At 38.4% G+C, this 20,897-nt stretch overlaps 1 protein-coding gene across 4 annotated transcripts in view; it reads left to right on the forward strand.

The window, feature by feature from the left end:
* GPATCH2 (G-patch domain containing 2) overlaps positions 1–18,281 on the forward strand; it is a 180,706-nt gene extending 162,425 nt beyond the window's left edge. For all 4 annotated transcript variants that reach the window (XM_005288744.5, XM_065589430.1, XM_005288745.5 and 1 more), the window contains exons 9-10: positions 312–394; positions 17,545–18,281. In XM_005288744.5, the coding sequence (XP_005288801.2) occupies positions 312–394; positions 17,545–17,714 (253 nt within the window). In that variant the 3' untranslated portion in view covers positions 17,715–18,281. The remainder of the gene's footprint in view (positions 1–311; positions 395–17,544) is intronic.
* Positions 18,282–20,897: the final 2,616 nt, after the last annotated feature.

Consider the following 20,897-nt stretch of genomic DNA (forward strand, 5'->3'; position numbering starts at 1 on the left):
ATTAATCTTAGCTATTTTCCTGTCAGAAGAAACAGTGTTTTATGTTGAGCTAGAAAGATTGCCAGTTTTGAAAATTAAAAAGCATTCCTTTTATATTATTCATTCCGGTAACAATTTATGATGCTGTGTTTAGATGCTGAGCGCTTGTCAACAAACATAATTATGTTTCGATATAAACAAGATTGGTGGCTTCACTGTGTAGCTTCATCTTCATTGAGAATGTTTTGATTTAGGTTCAGATTATACAAGCTGTGTATTTATGTGGCATTTTTCCCCCTTTGTTAATAGTTTTCTCTGATAATCACTTACAGACAAACAAGTGTACATTTAGGATCATTGTGCATGGGAGACATCAAACGGAGAAGAAAAGCTGCACCCCTGCCAGGACCCACAGGTAACCAATTTTCCTGTAACAAAACCCCAAAAGTTAAATCTTTAAAATACAAAGCAGTAGGTCAGCAACATAGTAAAGTACATGATACATTCAGCCACTCTTGAGATACCTTTAGGCAGGTAGTATAATGGTTAGTATTCGAGATTAAGAAATCAACTGACTTTTAATTGTTCTTTAGATGTTTCCAATTTCTCAGGCTTTTCAAACATAGTATTTATTAAAGAAAAGTGATTTGGTTTCCCCATAATGAAAATCTTAAACAGAAGAGATTACTATCCATGTATACTCAACAACACAAGGTAGGAAGAGCTAGTGTATTTTTCCAATGAAGAATGTATATGAAAACATAGAATAAATAGAATGTACTGTACAAGATTTGTTGGGCAAATCATTGAAAGTTTGGAGTCAAGTATATGAAAGATATCTTCAAAATTAGTGCAGCACATTAAATGGCTAACACCTGCAAGTGCATTTTCAAAGATTTTTATAGATGCGAGGTCACAACCATCGCATGCATTTTGCTGATGTTACAGCTGTGAAATGACTTTTTTAATACTTGGCTGTGATTTACAGGATTCTCATCTGTTTGTTTATATTAACTATATATATTTAGACTGGTGAGGATGTGGTTGTGCATCTTTTTGTGTGTATCTCTATTAGTCTGTCTTCATATATTTCACATATTTGTAATATGTGAATGTCTGGACTGCACATGTTAGTATATATTTCTGTTTATCAGCATATACTTACAGTACCTTATATACAGTGTGAACATGCATACAATTCTTTGATTCAGATCTGTCCTAGATATTCTTTAGAGTAACCAAATGTTTGCATTCCCGTTGAATGGCCCCCCTCAATATTTCAGTGTTTCAAACAGTGACAAAAACAGACCAAGAACAATCTCAGAAATACTACATCTTAGTGGAAGCAGTATGGAAAAAGAGAATGTCTAGGTCAGGTTCTAAGACTCTGAACATATCTGAAGTGAGCAGGAAAATATTTAATGGTTGAGAAGAGGATAATACAATTATTTCTACAAAGTGATTTTGACTTCACAACTTGCAAGTACTAAAGAAAGTCGTTTTGTACAGAGTTGGTATAAAGTATAGTGAGATTTATTTTATCATACATTTTACTGTGGACTTCCACTATTCACAAGCTAACTCCCCCTGCATAGTTTGCAAAGCCAGTCTTTTGATAATGAAGTTACTAAATATTTTATAAAAGCATTCAGTGTTTCTGATACATAGTGACATCTTCACAATATACAGGACATTTTTTGTAAAGGATTTTTGTCTTAAACAGAGAGAGATACAGTACCTTTTTTAAAAGAAATACAAAATCATAGAAAGAGAAAAAGAAAAAACCTTGTATTTGCTACTATTTAACTAGTGTGAATTGATCTTTCTAATTCAAGAAGAGCAGTTCAGTTTCCTTCTGTATTAGCTTTTGATAATATGAAGTGTTTTTCTATGTTTGAATCTTTGTGGGTTTTTTTAAAGAAACCAGTATAAACTTGGAAAAACATTTAGTAAATTAAACAATGGTAGCTATGTTCACACAAAAATGTTTCAGAAATACATGGGTTCACTACCTCAGTTCACTCCATTACTACTGCTTCCCACAACTAAATTAATTTTAAAACACTGATTTTGTTTTTTTTAACATTTGATATCATTCTTTGAAGAAAGAAAGGGCTTTACCTAATGTCATTACATTCCAGCAAGGGATTTAGAGTAGGACAAGCTACCATTGTCTTGGTTGGGATTTTTCCCCAACTGATCTACATTGTTAAAATATAGAAATAAAACGACTGGGATTAACTAACTAAAAAATAATATGGAAATATTTTTCTAAAAAAAAAAAGAAAAAAAAAATTGCACGTACACAGCAATCACAGTGATGTTTGTTTCTGCAAATCAACAGAATGAGTCCACCAATACTTACTCTGCTTCCTAGTTGAATACAGTAGTGAAAGCTGAAAGAGTATAAGCTTTATCTTGGGATATAATGCACATACTCGGTCATGCTTTACTAATTTGTAGTATGTCATCCAGCTAGGTGAGCAAACAGTTTAGTTCCATAATCCCAATCTGTGTTTCCAGAAGAAAATTGCTTGGATAAATTCATTTCCATAGCAATATGCACAGTATGTTTTATATATTTAGGATAAATAGTACCAAGGAGAATTACTGGTGATTGCTAATTAACTATGGAAATATGTTGTGTGTATTTTTGTGAACAGTCGGGTTAGCACCTGCTCCAGTACATACTCTCAGACATTTTACAAGGCTGTAGACTATTGTAGCTAGCAGTGTTATTGGGTAAACATTTATTAATTGTGACAAGAACACCCAATTTATTTCAGTACTCTAGCTTATTTACTGCTCTTTCACCTTTGTATTTTATATTGAAAGAAAAAGTAAAATGAATATTGATAGAGTTAGATATTGATTTCTAAATTTATAGCCTGTTCTCAGCCTTGAGTCAAAGTCACATACCAATAGGTTTGTGTATATTAGTAACAAAGGATGTAGACTTATTCTTACAGCAATGAGAAACTGTTGAAGCAAGAAAGTTTTAACAGCAGTTTTATAGTTTGAAAAATGTCATCTGTAAAAGTGAGGTAAAGCTGTGTTGAAAAGCAATGACCAAAATAAGAAGAATACTAGTAGATATGGGTGGGAAGGGAATTTTTAGACAGCTGACAGCAAAAACAGTAAAGTCCTATTTTGCATTTTTTGCTATAAATACATTTTCTGTTTTGGCTTGTTTGATAAAGCCTCCTCTTTTAATACTGCATGAACTTAGCTAATTAGTTTACCAACTAAAACAAGGGTGATTGCAAATATTGCATACTTTTTACATGTGACTTCTATTTCTTAAGACTCAAAGAACGATTGCAGCACATTGTACATCATAGGCAACTAAATTTTTTCCCATCCAGCTTCTTCTACAGAAATTGATACCTTTTTAAGCAATAGGTTTCAAATTACAAAAGCAGTTTAAGCAGTGAAACTTGGGTGCATGTCATTCTGCATGACTTCGTGCTTGTTCCAACTACCTGAGTAGTCGTGCTAGTCAGTATGACACCCTAACACGTCTCGTTGCAGTGACACAATGCCCTCAAGGTACATTATTTTTATACAAACTTTTTCCTGTATATTCAGTTATTTAATTTATCTGTCAGAGAAAATGACCCTACCAAAACCATGTTCAGTATTAGTAAAAGTAATTAACAACCAACGAAACGTAATAAAATAAAGGATGGTATTAGCAAGTAGTGTGTCCTTGAAATGTCCTTGAAATGTATGCACTTGAAATATTCACTGAAAGTTTAAAGATTGTCCATTTAAAAATTTCTAATCAGTTTTGTAGTTGCTAAGGAACAATTCTAAAAGTTTATACTCGTAAACTGAATAGACATTTTTTACTCAAGTTCTCTCTCTTGTGTTCTGATTATCTTTCATCTTCTGTGTACCTCCCTCTCTCTGAGCTCCCCAAGTGACTCTATGGTCTCCATCATATTTCCTATATCCCTTTGATCCTGTTGGTTTTTTTTTTTATCCCTTTAGAACCTCTAAACCTCAGAGAAACACACTATTCCTTGTGCACAAATTCTGTTTGACATTAGTGGATTTCTATTAACATAATTTACAGACTATAGAACACTAATGCAAAGTAAAATTAAAAAAAGTTTTGTGCATACTCCAGTAAATGGTTTTCAGAAACAAACAAATGGCTTTCTTCAGATTTTGTTCTTCAAATTATCATAAAATGATAGAGCACAAATGACTAAAACATAGAATGTATAGGGAAATTATAAAAGGCATCACACAGAACATTATCCCATGCATCTTAACAAATATTGATCACTTTTTGTAAAAGCAAATTCTAATTGTAATGTCTTTTTCTGGGCTGATGGTTTGCATGTCACACTTCAAGATGATACAATTTGAAATGACTGAGTTATAAACCTCACCTTAAAAAAATGTGTTTTAAAGAAAAACCTGACAGATTCTTAATTATAGTGGCCATACCAAGCACAGTTATAATGCTGTCATGACTCACTTTAACAAGGTAATCAAAAGGCTAAATGTTTTCATTCATTTTTTAAAAATTGCCAGTGGAGTATCTAAGCAAACTATTTTGCTGGTGCTTAATGTATCAATGATTAAAAATAAGACCTGAATATCTGCAGTGCCAAAATGATTATATGAAAAAGATTGTGATTACACCTTTGTAACAGAGGTTGCCCAGGCTAAGCTTGTGGTGAAGGTCAACTTTCTGGGATAGTTACAGATAAATGGCAGACTTGGGCTTACCTAGATAAACTATGGGTAAATTTTCAAAACACTGGGTATGAATTGTTATTCAAATTCCCCGTTGCTTCTATGTGAGAAATTTAGAATGTGTTCCATTCAGCTTAGAATTGATGTCTAAGTAATATTGCATGGTAGTATGGGCAAAGGTTTGTTTTTTGTTTTTGTTTTTTTGAAGTTTTTGTTCGACTTGTTAAAGTTCCTAGGTGAACAGTGCTAGAGACAGAAGACCTTTGTCTGCAAACAGGACAAGTATAGCACTTGAACCAGAAATGGAAGCTTCCCAATCCTGGTCTACCTTGTGCCTTAACTGTGATTTTAGAAGGACCCTTTCTAGGGATATGAGAGCATAGCTGTCTTCATGTTCGTCCATTTAAATATAGTTACCATTGTAATTTAATTTTGAAGGAAATAATCTTACTGATGTAGTTTTGTTTTGTGCAATTCAATGTATAACATTTTCTATAATTTTACATCAATAAAAATTAAAAAACCTTTTAACATATCAGAAAACATTTCCATAATATAAAAACGTAAGCGAGATTGATCAGGCTCCTAATACAAACATGTTCAGAGTTTTCTTTCTTCAGGAGGTAGTAGTAGTGTCTAAACAGACACCCATTGACTTGATTTCAGGATGGAGAATCTTGCTTTCACTTTCCAGCATAAAGCGCCAGGATTTTGATGTTTACAAACCTGAAAGAAGTGTACATCTGTGGAGCACACACTTAAGAAATACCTAGATTTGCTTTCTGACCTCTTTATTACCACTAGAGAGAACTTTGGTCAGCATTAAGTTTGCATATTTAAGTGACAAATTGCATATTTAAGAGGAATTGACATATAATTTCTCCTATGATTTAATTATGGAAGGGAGATCCATGGCAAGGAAGGATTGAAAACCTGTGACATGTTGTCTATCATCTTCAGATGGTATGGAATAACTGCGGATATGTCTATACTGCAATCAAGAGGTATGATTGCAGCTCATGTCCGCATACTCAAGCTAGCTAGATCAAAGCTAGCATAAGGAACAATAGCCGTGTATCCACGGCAATAGCACAGGCTAGCCTCCTGAGTACAACTCTTTCCAGGATCCTGGGTACATACAGGAGTAGCTAGCTCATGCCACTACCCCTGCTGCCACAGCTACACTGCTGCTGTTACTTGAGCTAGCTGTGATCTCAAAGCTAGCTCAGGTACACTACACGTGCTGCATCACAGCGCTCAACTGCAGGGTAGACATACCCCAAGAGATCCTCCACAGAATTTCATTTTGGTAGAGATCCCCCCAACTTCCTTCATCTTTACTTTATCTTAGCCAAAAGGCTTAGCAGTATTCTTCTTCTTTTATCTTAATTCCTCTTTGCCCTCCCTCTGTATAGCATTGTTTCCTACATCATTAATATAGCCTCTAGTGGTACACTGGTTGGAGGTACCAATGCCTGAGAAGGTAGTTTACCTGTAGATTTGTTTTTCCTTAGTGCAAGTAGTTAACAACATTTGTATTTGTTTTCTAGTTTTGTTTTGATGAATTAATGCTTATGAAAAGTACTAGTTTAACTGAAATCTCCCATTCACAGAATGAGTCAAGTATGGGCAGAAAAAGTGAAAGCTTCCTCACACTATTGTGGTAGTCTGTTTTAACCTTGTGCTGAATGGATCAGTTCTAAGGGTGACGTTGTTAGTCCCCATGTTGATTCAGTCCCTAGTGTTTCTGCTGAGATTACACAAGGCTGCCAATTTTGTGGGTGACTTTTGTGATGTAAATCCTGTCCTCTAGGACCTGGACAGAAACCACAGTTCACTTCACATAAGTCGCTGAACATTTATCAGAGAGTAACAACTTTGCCAGGTTTTCCAGTTTTCTTTTTATCTGCTTTGAGAGATTTTACACTGGAAGATCTGCTTCAGAGACACAGTAGAGTGATATTTGCAGTGTTATCAAAAATGTGAAGTAAATAATATGCTGCATCATTTCACTTAGATCCGTGTGCAAAGGCAGTCTTTGGCAAACAGCTCTTTCTTTGTCTGTGAGTAAGGGGGACTTTTCCACCTCTATTGTGCCTTCTCTTCCCACCCAACCTTTAGCACCTGCAAAAGGATGCAACACAATTATGTCTGGTATGGGTAGAAAGGACTGAATGGGCTGTGGTGAGCAGGACACATACTTTCCAACTTCTGGCCTGGTAGAGCTTAGTCAGAAAAGAAAATAAGCCAAGGTCTGTTCTTGGTTCAGTGGGTTTCCTTGGAGGGAGTTCCTGATAGTGCAGCTCCAAAGGAACTGTGGTGTCTCATAACCAGAAGCCAGTTCAGGTTTTGTGTTGTCATCAGTGTAGGGTTTATGTTCATGCAGCATGAGATTTCAGAGTGGGTGCAGATTTTGTGAGCACAACATAGCTCACCCGTGTTTGGAAATTTGGCCCAAAATGTTTAGCTGAATAATGTGACATCTTCACAGTTGCGTCAGTTGTGCTTGAAATAGTCACTTGTAGTATATCTGATTAACAGCAACTAGATGTGTAAATCAGACAGATAAGTTATAAATATTTGAACATCACAGCAATTTAAAAAAGTCGCAATATGTCTGCCAGTTGTGAAGCTGCTGTTGATGCTACACAAATTTTCCAATACAGTTTAAAAAAAAACACACACACACACACCTGGGCAGCAATCCTGATTTTCACTTTTGTTCAAGAACCCTCTTTAAAGAGGATGAAATCTAAGAGTTTATGATTTTAACAATGTTTCTGATAGAAAGGCATCTTGCATCAGGATCAAAACCTACTGTTTTACATCCCTGTATTCAGCTAGATGGTGTGGAAACAGAAAACAAAAACAACAAAAAGATGGAGTATTAAATGTCTTCTGAAAACGGGGGGGGAAGTGCACTAAATTTTAAAGTGAAGCAGCATGTATCACCTCTCCTTCCATTGGCTGTTTATCCAACATCAATACAACACTTTAGGAGCCAAATTACTAAACAAGCTGCCAATTAGGCTTGCAGTCAGCTGGATAGATTAGTGGGTAAGAGAGTCAGATACAAGATTTTCATCTCTTGAGCCAATTACGCAAGTGAATTACCATCCACAATGCTCCTTGGAAGATTTGCAGTAAAAAGACTGACTCTGCTGTAACAGACATAAGTGAGATCCAGGGTAGGAGGTAAGGGTTAGCAGGCCATGTATTGCAAAAATTGCCCAAGCAAAAGGAGATCCTTCTAGGAAAGGATTTAAAGGATTTAGGGCTGCCAGGAGCGCAAGAAGAAGAAATAATAGTTGTGGAATGCTCTGCTGAGGCATAGTTGTTCCACTCACAAATCTTTAATCTTATAAAAGAAAGATAAGAGTCCAGGACTAGATTTCAATGCAGTATCATTTTCTGAGAAATTATCCTTAGCATTAAAAAAAAAAAAATAGTTTGGTCAAAGTTGAAATTGCACAAATCCACCTTCCTTTATTCTTATGCCTGAAAAAGACCTTTGTGTTGCTTTCCTAAAGTTTATTGAAGATGCTGAACTGGATTCTGATTTTAGTTACACCAGTGTAAATCCAAAATAATTTAAGTGATGTCAGTTTAGTCAATAAACTGAAATCTGATTTTGCCCCATTAGCAATAACAAAAATATTATAGCTTTCCACCCTTTTTAAATATTGAAAGTCACAATAGTAGTACATTGGGTAACCTTCCTGTTTTTGATCTATAACAAATATAAGCCTAGATGGTAAGCTGTTATGTTCTAAAAAAGAGGTATTTTACAGTTAAGGGAAAATATATTTGCAGTTTGCCCTATAGTTCAAAACTGAGTAGTGACTTGTTTGTTTCCTGCTGAGATTCACACACTAGTAAAACATTATTTCTTAAATATTAAGCAAATTTAAATCCTGAACTTTTGCAAGCTGTTGTGTCCAAAAATGATTAAACAGATGTGGAGCCTGCAGCAGCATTAGACCTCTGATCTGATTTTTAGCTTACAGATGGAATTAAATTAATTCATGGCAATCACTGTAAAATCAAGGGTATGGCATTGAATGCTAGTGCACTGTTTAACCAGGATGTACCTGTTTCAACAGCTGTTAAGAAAAATTACATGCCTTAAATTTTCATAAGAATGGCCATACTGGGTCAGACCAGAGGTCCATCTAGCCCAGTATCCTGTCTTCCGACAGTGGCCAATGCAAGGTTCCCCAGAGGGAATGAACAGAACAGGTAATCATCAAGTGATCCATCCCGTCGCCCATTCCTAGCTTCTGGCAAACAGAGGCTAGGGACATCATACCTGCCCATCCTGAATAATAGTCATTGATGGACCTGTGCTCCATGAATTTATCTAGTTCTTTTTTGAATCCTATTATAGTCTTGGCCTTCGCAACATCCTCTGGCAAGGAGTTCCACAGGTTAACTGTGTTGTGTGGGGGGAAAAAAACTTCCTTTTGTTTGTTTTAAAATCTGCTGCCTATTAATTTAATTTGGTGGCCCCTAGTTCTTGTGTTATGAGAAAGAGTAAATAACAGTTCCTTATTTACTTTCTCCACACCAGTCATGATTTTATAGACCTCGATCATATCTATCATATATCATATGACATAAGTTGTCATGTGATAAGATGGAAGATCCTTTCATGCATTTAGAACTGGTTAAAAGACAGGGAACAAAGGGTAGAAATAAATGGTAAATTTTCAGAATGGAGAGGGGTAACTAGTGGTGTTCCCCAAGGGTCAGTCCTAGGACCAATCCTATTCAATTTATTCATAAATGATCTGGAGAAAGTTTGCAGATGATACTAAACTGCTCAAGATAGTTAAGACCAAAGCAGACTGTGAAGAACTTAAAAGATCTCACAAAACTAACTGATTGGGCAACAAAATGGAAAAATGAAATTTAATGTGGTTAAATGTAAAGTAATGCACATTGGAAAAAATAACCCCAACTATACATACAATATGATGGGGGCTAATTTAGCTACAACTAATCAGAAAAGAGATCTTGGAGTCATTGTGGATAGTTCTCTGAAGACGTCCACGCAGTATGCAACGCCAGTCAAAAAAGCAAACAGGATGTTAGGAATCATTAAAAAAGGGATAGAGAATAAGACGGAGAATATCTTATTGCCCTTATATAAATCCATGGTACGCCCACATCTTGAATACTGTGTACAGATGTGGTCTCCTCATCTCAAAATAAGATATACTGGCATTAGAAAAGGTTCAGAAAAGGGCAACTAAAATGATTAGGGGTTTGGAACGGGTCCCATATGAGAAGAGATTAAAGAGGCTAGGACTTTTCAGCTTGCAAAAGAGGAGACTAAGGGGGGATATGATAGAGATATATAAAATCATGAGTGGTGTGGAGAAAGTGAATAAGGAAAAGTTATTTACTTGTTCCCATAATATAAGAACTAGGGGTTACCAAATGAAATTAATGGGCAGCAGGTTTAAAACAAATAAAAGGAAGTTCTTCACACAGTGCACAATCAACCTGTGGAACTCCTTGCCTGGGGAGGTTGTGAAGGCCAGGACTATAACAGGGTTTAAAAGAGAACTAGATAAATTCATGGAGGTTAAGTCCGTTAATGGCTATTAGCCAGGATGGGAAAGGAATGGTGTCCCTAGTGTCTGTTTGTCAGAGGGTGGTGATGGATGGCAGGAGAGAGAGATCATTTGATCATTACCTGTTAGGTTCACTCCCTCTGAGACACCTGGAATTGGTCACTGTCAGTAGACAGGATACTGGGCTGGATGGACCTTTAGTCTGACCCAGTATGGCCATTCTTATGTTTTTATCCCCTCTTAGTCGTCTCTTTTCCAAGCTGAAAAGTCCCAGTCTAATTAATCTCTCCCCAGCCGTTCCATACCCCTAATCATTTTTGTTGCCCTTTTCTGAACCTTTTCCAAGTACAATATATCTTTTTTGAGATGGGGCGACCACATCTGCATGCAGTATTCAAGATGTGGGAGAACCATGGATTTATATAGAGGCAATATGATATTTTCTGTCTTATTATCTATCACTTTCTTAATGATTCCCAACATTCTTTTGGCTTTTTTGACTGCCGCTGCACATTGAGTGGATGTTTTCAGAGAACTATCCACAGTGACTCTAAGATCTCTTTCTTGAGTGGTAACAGCTAATTTACACCTTATCATTTTATATGTATAGTTGGGATTATGTTTTCCAATGTGCATTACTTTGCATTTATCAACACTGAATTTCATCTGCCATTTTATTGCCCAATCCTAGGGTTACCATTCGTCCGGATTCCCCCGGACATGTCCGGCTTTTTAAGCTAAAAATAGCGTCCGGGGGGAATTTGTAAATGTCCGGACTTCCCCCCCATGCAGAGCACGCGCGGCTTACAGTGCTGCCGGCCGGACGGTGTCACTTACATGGGGCTCCGACACTCAGCCTGAGAGGGCTCCTCCTCCTCCCTCCCTCCCTCCTTGCATCGCAGATCGGCTCCTGCAGTTTGGAGCTCCTCCCCCGCTGCTGCCCAGCAGCTCAGGCAGTTCCTGAGCAAGTTCACCAGACATTAGGCGAAGAAAGGCCAACAACAAGGGGGCCAGGGGGTCGGAGAAGGGGCAGGGAGGTTTTGGAGGGGGCAGTCAAGAGACGGGGGGGGTCGGGAGCTCGGGGGGGGCTTTCTGGGGGTGGGGGTGTGGATAAGGTTTTGGGCAGTCAGGGTACAGGTAGGGGGTAGGGTCCTGGGGGGCATTTGGGGGGGGTCTTAGGGGGTGGCAGTTAGGGGACAAGGAACAGGGAGGCTTAGGTGGGGGTGGGGTTCTGGAGGGCAGTTAGGAGCAGGGGTCCCAGGAGGGGACAGTCAGGGGACAAGGGGGGGTTGGGAGTTCTGGGGGGGGGGCTGTCAGGGGGCAGGAGTGGGGAGAGGGATCGGAGCAGTCGGGATAGGGAGCAGAGGGGTTTAGATGGGTCGGGAGTTCTGGGGGGGGGCTGTCAGGGGATGGGGAGTGGTTGGATGGGGCGTGGGAGTCCCAGGGGTCTGTCTGGGGGTGGGGGTGTGGATAAGGGTTGGGGTAATCAGGGTACAGGTAGGGGGTAGAGTCCTAGGGGGCCAGTTAGGATGGGGGGAGGGTCTCAGGAGGGGGCAGTCAGGGGACAAGAGGCAGGGAGGCTTAGGTAGGGGGTGGAGTCCTGGGGGGCAGTTAGGGGAAGGGGTCCCAGGAGGGGGCAGTCAGGGGACAAGGAGTGGGGGGAGGGTTGGGGGTTCTGAGGGGGGGGAAGTGGGAGGGGCGGGGCTAGGACAGGATGGGGCGGGGCTAGGGCAGGACAGGGGCGGGGCTCCTCCCGTCCTCTTTTTTGCTTGCTGGATTATGGTAACCCTACCCAGTCCCCAAGTTTTGAGAGATCCTTTTGTAGCTCTTCGCAGTCTGCCTGGGACTTAACTATCTTGAGTAGTTTTGTATCATCTGCAAATTTTGCCACCTCACTGTTTACCCCTTTTTCCAGATCATTTATGAATATGTTGAATAGGACCGGGCCCAGTATAGACCTCTGGGAGACACCACTATTTATGTCTCTCCATTCTGAAAACTGACCATTTATTTCCTATCTTTTAACCAATTACCAGTCCATGAGAGAAAGCTTCCCTCTTATACCATGACTACTTACTTTGCTTAAAAGCCTTTGGTGAGGGACCTTATCTACATACACTGGATTCCCTTGTCCACATGCTTGTTTACCCCCCTCAAACAATTCTAGTAGATTGGTGAGGCATGATTTCCCTTTACAAAAGCCATGTTGACTATTCCCCAACAAATTATGTTCATCTATGTGTCTGACTATTTTGTTCTTTACTATAGTTTCAACCAGTTTGTCCGGTACTGTAGTCAGGCTTACCGGCCTGTAATTGCCGGGGTCACCTCTAGAAAGATACATTTCATAGAAATGTACCTTTAATGCCATCATAAATATCATTTCACAATAAAAAATGTATTGGAAGTTTTTGTTATTCCCCCAAACTTTTTTAAAATACACAAATATTTTTGCCTTTAAGCATGTTTCATATTTACATTTATGGATTTCATATTAAGCATGCACATGTATAATGGAGGTGGGCTCCAGAGGCTGTGTGTGTATATATATACAAACTAGTGTGTATATATATATACACACACACTAGTTTGTATTTTTGGGCTGTGGCTGTTGCTCAGTATAGGTATAGGAATTTGACAGCACTGTCTTGCCATCCAAGTTACTGTTCCTTCAGTTCTTTCCCCTCACTTATGTCATGGCAACCACTTCAGTGAGCTGCCCACTCATCTGGCAAATCAGGAACCAAATTATTATGGTTTCTATCAAATTTTGTAGTCTCTATAAGGCAGAAGGGTCTGCAAGTGAAATTCCTGCAAATTATTAATATAGAGTGCTGATTTCAGTTCCTCATAATCACTGCCTCTTTCCCTCCCCCCTACCCCCTGTCGCTGCCTTTTACATGTCACATTTTGCATAGCTGCTTTTCCGTGAGGTGGCAGCAGCGGGTTGTTCTTGTTCTTGCTCAAGGCTGGGTCAAGACTGAACATGTCCTGGAGGTAGTGCAACCCTTTTTAGGGGCAATATATTTTTACCACTCTCCGAAAGCCCCTGTTGGCCAGTCCAAGAAGTTCCATTGGCATGAGTTAGAAGCTGAGCTTTAAGATGTATATTGCAAGGACATTAACTGCTCTTAATTAGAGAATAAAAGCCCATAGCAAAATTTTAAAAAAAAAGTAACAAACAATGTAGCATGGTATTTGTCATACTCTATTCTCTACTCTATTCATATTCAAGCATAAGCAATGAGAATGGTATTTCTGAGTGCTGATTGGTCATAGAATGGAGGAAAAGGACTACAATTAATAAAATTACCAGTAACTGTCTTATTATAGAAAGTGGAGAGACTCAAAATGTGCAGGATAAAATATAATTTGATTCACTTTTTATAAAGACATTGTAAGAGTTAGGCTTCAAAACTGATTAAACTAAGGGATAATGGACTGTTGATAGCACATCTTTTTGAAATAAAATACAACCCGCCTGCACGCTTGCTAAGAAAATAAAAACAGAAAAATAAATTAGTTGTTTACAACTGTGCTTTAATTTTTTTGGTGTTGCACAGACCTCAAGCAAAACCCAGAAATATTGTTGGACATACATGGTGTGTTTGTGTGCACAAAAACAAAACAAAAAAATAAGCCTTTTTGTTGGCTGTATTCAGAGGGTTTGAGGTTTTTTAGAGTTCTAATAGAAAATCATGTACAATGGAGTGGAAAAAGTAATTATACTGTATATTTTAAAAGTACTTAAGTGTCTTTAAAACAAAACATATTCCAATTACGCTGTCAGTCACAGAAAGAGGAAATGCATTCTGTTACAGGAAAAAAATCAAAAATAGAAGCATGAGTTTATTAAATAGCATGTTTCGGGGTACAAATTGTTCATCTGTATAGCTTCTTTCTGTTCTTATTGTGTGAGGAATTGGATTTGATATAGCAAGATACATAGTTTATATAAAGTTAACTATGCTTTTTAAATGGACTCTAGTGAACCTACAACGTTGTTTACTCTATTTTGGGCTGTTCTCTATAGTTTACACTCCGGAGTGTGTTTCTGGCACTGCTATGCAAACTCAGGAATCATCTGACATATCCAATTCTGAGATACTGTGAGCACCTTGACATTGTTCCCTTTTCCTTGGAAGCTCTGTGAACTTTATTCCCCTCAGTTGTCTTTTTCCATTGTTTTTAAGACATTAGGACCCCAAAAAGTGGGTTAATGGATACTTCTGTAGTTTTAGTAAGGGTGTTTACCCATCATTTAGTTTGGACATCGAATTTTTTTCCCCCATTTTCTGTGCTAGAAGCAAGAGCTAAAAAGGTCCACAGCCTGCGCTTTGTATGCTCAGTCATTGTCAGGGACTTGTCTGTAGGAAAACTCTCTTGTCTATGGGAGGCCTGAAAAGAAAGGAAGATTTTGTTATTGAATTTTGTGCTGGTCAGTTCAAGAGCACCCTCTCACAGCCTGGCGCCTACTGACTTCAGAGCCTTTATCACCTAACATTAAGTACTGCTTCAAACCAATATTAAAGTTAGCTTTCTCTCAACACTCTTTCCTTTTTCTTTGACTTGGGGACTGGAATAGTGGCTGTCTAGCTTTCATCTGACCACAGTAGATAATGCTTGAGTACTGTAAATTTGTTGCCACAATAATCACAAGTAAGATATATCATGAAGGTTTGAAGATGCATCTCTCATTTTCAGTTTGACTACTGCCTGTGTACTCTGTTTCAGTGTAGCTGCTTTTTAGATTTGTATATTGAGGATCTTCACAATATTTGTTCAACTTTTGTTTTAACACTCCTTAGTAAAGTTAATGTTATAATGAACCAATTGCTCATCAGAGGTAAATGATTAGTTTAAAACTTTGTAGTCCCTCTAAGCCCTGGTCCACACTAATCCCCCATTTCGAACTAAGGTACGCAAATTCAGCTACGTTAATAACGTAGCTGAATTCGAAGTACCTTAGTTCGAACTTACCGCGGGTCCAGACGCGGCAGGCAGGCTCCCCCGTCGATGCCGTGTACTCCACTCGCCGAGCTGGAGTACCGGCGTTGACGGCAAGCACTTCCGGGATCGATTATCGCGTCTAGACAAGATGTGATAAATCGATCCCAGAAGATCGATTGCTTACCGCCAGACCTGGAGGTAATTGTAGACCTACCCTAAAAACACATAACTGCGCTCTCCCTACAGTTGTTACTACAGTTGTAAAAAAAAAAAAAAAAAAAAGGGCAGGCTAGTATGAATGGGTGGGAAACTAATTTATTGGTAGTAGAATCTAGGAGCCTGAGTCATGGACCAGGAGTCTATTGTGCTACATGCTGTACAAATACAGAGGGGAAAAAACATTGTCCCTACCCCAATGGCCAATGCCCCAAGTCTGGCAAGCTTTGGAAATTCATTCAGAGCAGATTAAACAAAAACCCAGCTCCCTGAAACAGCTCACCTTCAGTGTAGACAATTAAGAGGTTTCAACTTTTTTTCCTCCTGCAGGGCAGGATGTTGTGCACCTTACTTCCCCCCCCATTTCATAATTCATGCTTCCTGCATTTATATCAGGAGTAGGCACTTATCCAAGACAGTGCATGCAGGAAAGCTTACCAGTGCATCAGCTCCAAAACTCTGTAATACAGGAGTTTAGTTAATGGGAGAGAAAAGGCATTAGATTTAAATGCCTTTCACTTTTCATTTTCCTTTGCTACTACAAATACTTCTGTTTTCTACATTCACAAGAAAAGTAAATCTGTTGGGGTTAACCCCTTTACTATTGGCATTCTGTCTCCTAGTATGTGTATTGCTTTTCCTCTAACAGGATATCAAGCAGATAGTGGTACTGAGGGAGTACCAGCAAATGATAAAAGTATGGACACTCGTTCTGTATAAAAGATATTACTCAAAAACCTATCAAACAACTTTATTTTAAAATAATGTTTTCAAGTCTGAGATACATAAAACTGTACAAGAGGCCACTTCTCAGTTACATCGCACAGTAGCACACAATTAGGCATTAATCAGGGATTCCTCATGCTCAATGACATAAAATATCCTTTTTCTTTTTTAAAAGAATAAATTGAGATCATATAGGATAAACCTACCAATCTCATACAGTGATTTTCATGTTTAGAGTATTTTACAGACAGTGGGACAGATTCTCTTTTAAGTTATGCTGGTGTAAATCCAGAATAAATTCATTGATGTCAACTGACTCTTACACCTATGTAACCAACATCAGAATCTCCTTTTATTTCTGATTAATGGTAAGTCAACCTTTGGCCACATTCACAGATATGTTTTGTGATGGTAAAAATGTTTTGTTTAGTGACATTTAAGAATTGGAATGTTACCGTATTATATTTTATTTAGGGGAAGTTTAAGACTGATGATTTATCAAAATGACTGCAATATATTATCTTACAGAAGCTCTTACTGAAATGGAAAAGCAATGCATATAGAAAGTTGGTACTGTTTTGTTTAAAGGGAAAATTCTTCAATGAAAATTCATATTGTACTTCCCAGTGTTTATATTTGCATTTTAAATCTTTCTGTAATCTTTAATAAAACAAATTATTGGAATAGGATACAAATGGACTGGAGAATATTATATGCAGTGTTGCCATAGCCATGTTGCTCCCAGGATATTAGAGAGATGAGGTGGATGAGGTAATATCTTTTATTGGACCACCTTCTGTTATTCCAGAAGTTGGTCTAAGAAAAGATATCACCTCACCCACCTTGTCTCTGAAGAATATTATGTCAGTTGTCTGCTCTGCTTTTGTTGCTGTTGTGAGAATTCAATCATAAATGATTGGTTGTTTTATTAAACATCTCAGCATATTCCAGTTGAATGAACAGCATTTATTGTATCAATGAGGGTGGAAAGATAAGGTATGATGTTTCTTAGGCCCATGTTTGATATCTATACCTAACTCGATAGTCAAATAGTCCTCCATGCATTGATAAATTTATTCAGGTTTTGAGTTTTCTCTAAGTCTGACATCCAGCGTGTTGTTCTTATGCTTAAAAGATCTTCAGCAAAAATAAATGTGTAATGCTTAAAAATTGAGCTATTCTTAAAAAAAAGAAAAAGTGAAACTATAGACCATATATGTAGAATTAACATACAGCCATGAGGTTAACATATGCAAAGACAGCCTGTTCTAGCAACCTATTAGATGAATTAGGAGAATAAGAAGGGTTAAGGCTTTAAAGGAGATTATCTTGCTCTTTTCCACACGAAGTGCTGATTAATGCTGTATGTTTCTTTTAACCTCAGGTTTTGTAGGTGAAAATGCCCAACCAATCCCAGAAAACAACATTGGAAACAGAATGCTTCAAAGTATGGGTTGGACTCCTGGCACAGGCCTGGGACCAGATGGCAAAGGGATGTCAGAACCAGTCAGAGCCATCCAGAGACCAAAGGGACTCGGACTTGGATTTAGCTGACAGAGAAGCACTCCAACTGCTGTACAGAAATCAGGAAGACTAACCTTAATTTAAAGGGAAAAAAGCTAAAGTCTGATATTGTATTTTGTCATCAGCAAATCCAGTTGTTGTTCACTTATGGAGTTCCGAAGCCTAAATGTTTCATGTTGACTACTCTGGCTTTCAAGATGCAAGGTAGTCACAGTGACAAAAGAGGTGTTTGAATCCTAACTCTGTAATGGTGCTAAAATGTAAAAACAATTGTATTTTTTTTATTTTCTGTGATCTTAAAACAAAGTGTGTTAGGTATATGATTCAAAATGCAATGCGTTTATTTTTCCTGAAAAGCTTCTCACACAGCAGATTTCAGCACTTGGGCAAACATTTTTTGGCACCATTTTCTCATCTGAAGTGTTCTGAGAGGATTTGTTAACAAGGAAAATTAAACCTCAGAAAGCTGCTATGTTGGTTCATTTTTCCTTCCTTTACAGGCAAAAATTTCCAAACTAGATATTTCTAGAAGTTGGCTATAGATGAGGATAGGTTAACACAGGGGTCGGCAACGTTGGCACGCGGCTCGCCAGGGTAAGCACCCTGGCGGGCCGGGCCAGTTTTATTTACCTGCTGACGCGGCAGGTTCGGCCGATCGCGGCCCCCACTGGCCGCGGTTCGCCGTCCCGGACCAGTGGGGCCAAACCAGTACATCGCTCGCCCGCGCCGTTTCTCGCCACCCCCATTGGCCCGGGACGGCGAACCGCGGCCAGTGGGGGCCGCGATCGGCCGAACCTCCCGCGTCAGCAGGTAAATAAAACTGGCCCAGCCCGCCAGGGTGCTTAACCTGGCAAGCCGCGTGCCAACGTTGCCGACCCCTGGGTTAACATGATCTCTGCTTTTCCATGTCGACATACATTAGGTGCCCCCAAGTGGCGACATGGTATGCAATTTTGCATAAGGCGAGTATAACTGATGGTAACTTTGTTATCATAGGAATGTAATCCCATTATCTTGTAAAGCATCATGCTTACCTGTGTGTAAGCCCTAATTCTAACGCTTTTATAATTGTTTTTACATCTTGTAAAATATTTTTAAGTAAATATTTTTAAAACTAGTGTTCACCCTCAGCTTGGAATTCTGGTTATTTTTTATACTAATGTTCCCTTGACTCTCCACCTCAAAAATGAATGTATTTTAAATGTGACCCTTGCATTGGTTCTTAAACTTTGGGTTTTGGTATATTTTGAATTGACTGGTAGGTTACAGCAAGGGGTGGCTAACATTCAATGTTTTTTGTGGTCATGATATTGGCATCCTACCACAAACTTTGAAGCATTATGGAAGAAGCAGAGAAAAGACAAAGTGAAGCGGGTAAGAAGAGAGGGAAATACTCTGGTAGCATCTCTAAAATCTTGAGTGAGCAATTTAAAGTCAAGGGGGGATCATTAAGCATTTTAATCAGTATCCAATATCAGCATCGATCATTTCATCAAACACCAGCCAATCAAGCTGCCAGGATGCTGGTGGCATAAAGCAAATTTCACATTAGGGAGGTATAATACAATTGAAGAGGAGCCATCATTCAAATTGACTAAGGGTGAAAACTTGGCCCCATTGAAGTCAGTGTCAACATTTCCACTGACTTCAATGGGGCCAAGATTTAATTCTAAATTTATCATCCGGAAGAAGGCTCTTTTCGTCTCACAACCTCATTTATTTTCCAGCAAACACAATACTAGGAAAGTAGTTACAAGAGCAAGCAACACATTAATTGAAAAGCAGTGTTCTCACTTTCCAAGTGCTAGTATTATCTGTTTTTTGCCCCTTTTTACAGTCTGCTTACTATTGACCTAGTGTAGAGTAACTGGTTAGTGTCTGATGTCATCCTTGATGCTAATCAAATGTACAAGTTCACTCAATTGGAAGAGAACCCTTTACTTGTGGTTTTAAATGCCTTATCTGTGTATGTGATTTTTTGGGGGGGGGAGGGGAGAAAGCAACATTTTTTGGACTTCAGTATTTAATCAGCAAGAATATTTGTTTCTATGGAACTTTCTAGGCCACACAGTAGTGTGGCTTTTCCATTTCAGACTTGTACTGTACAGCTAAGCTCATTAAACAGATTCTATGACCAAAGAATTTTGTGGCCATGTAATTGTGAAAAGCAAAGAATTTTGAATTCTGCACCTAACAGTGGATTCCACATGTATAACTGCCGTTTAATATACACACATGGCAGTTATATATATGTACAGATAGATCGCTATATTTTAACTGATGTGGAATTCTCCTACACCCTTGATACTGCAAAGGGCTATGAAGTGCTGTTGAATTCCAAAGACATGTTTGTGAGTATTATATGGAGCAGTCAATAACTTCTTGAACTTGTAGACTACTTGTGAATTAATAAGAAGTCACATGGCAATGTTAGTAAAAGCTGTAGGCTCGTATTATTGTGCTGTATTAATGAACTTCCTCCCCCCATTATAATTCCATCATGACTGATTACGAAGCCTGTGTATTATCATTTGGTAATTGTAACTGTGGCACAAATAACATTGTTTCTAGTATTTCTAGGCAATATACAGTAGCTGCAGAAATTCAAGAAATATCAGTCTGCAGCTTCAAGAGTATTTAAAATATTTGTTGTTTTAATGGAGAATTTAAAAAGAAAAAACTGCATGGACAAATATTAGGATAAAAGCTTGCTAGTTCCCACTCTGCTCCCCATTTCCCCCATGTGCATGGGTGCAATCAACCTGGTAAACTCCCTTAGTGGAGGAATTACTTAGCTTGATGAAGATGTAAAAAATCAGTGCTAAAGTATGAAAACACGTTGGTTTCTAATTTTAAATCAATCAGTCTGTTCAAAATAAATTATTAGATATCAAGGGTATTCAAACTGATTTTATTTAGATATAAATATGCCTTGTTTGTTTTGCAACTGGAATTTCCTACAAATGCCAGAGCAAACTGGGCGCCAGGTAGAGGGAAATGATTTGTTAAAATATAATGTAGTGATATTTTTCTTGATATTGCTGTACAATTCTCTCCCTACCTCATTCCCCCATTTTCAATTCTGTTTTCCTAGGCCTCTTTACAGTGCTAACGGTTGTTCTAACAATGTGATTGTGTAGGTTAGAGCTAGTGTGTTCTTTAAAAAGGCCACTTTTTGGAGACACATGGCTTTGGGATTGTGATAAAACATGC

Source organism: Chrysemys picta, chromosome 3 (assembly GCF_011386835.1).
Source record: "Chrysemys picta bellii isolate R12L10 chromosome 3, ASM1138683v2, whole genome shotgun sequence".
NCBI classification, from domain to species: domain Eukaryota; kingdom Metazoa; phylum Chordata; order Testudines; family Emydidae; genus Chrysemys; species Chrysemys picta.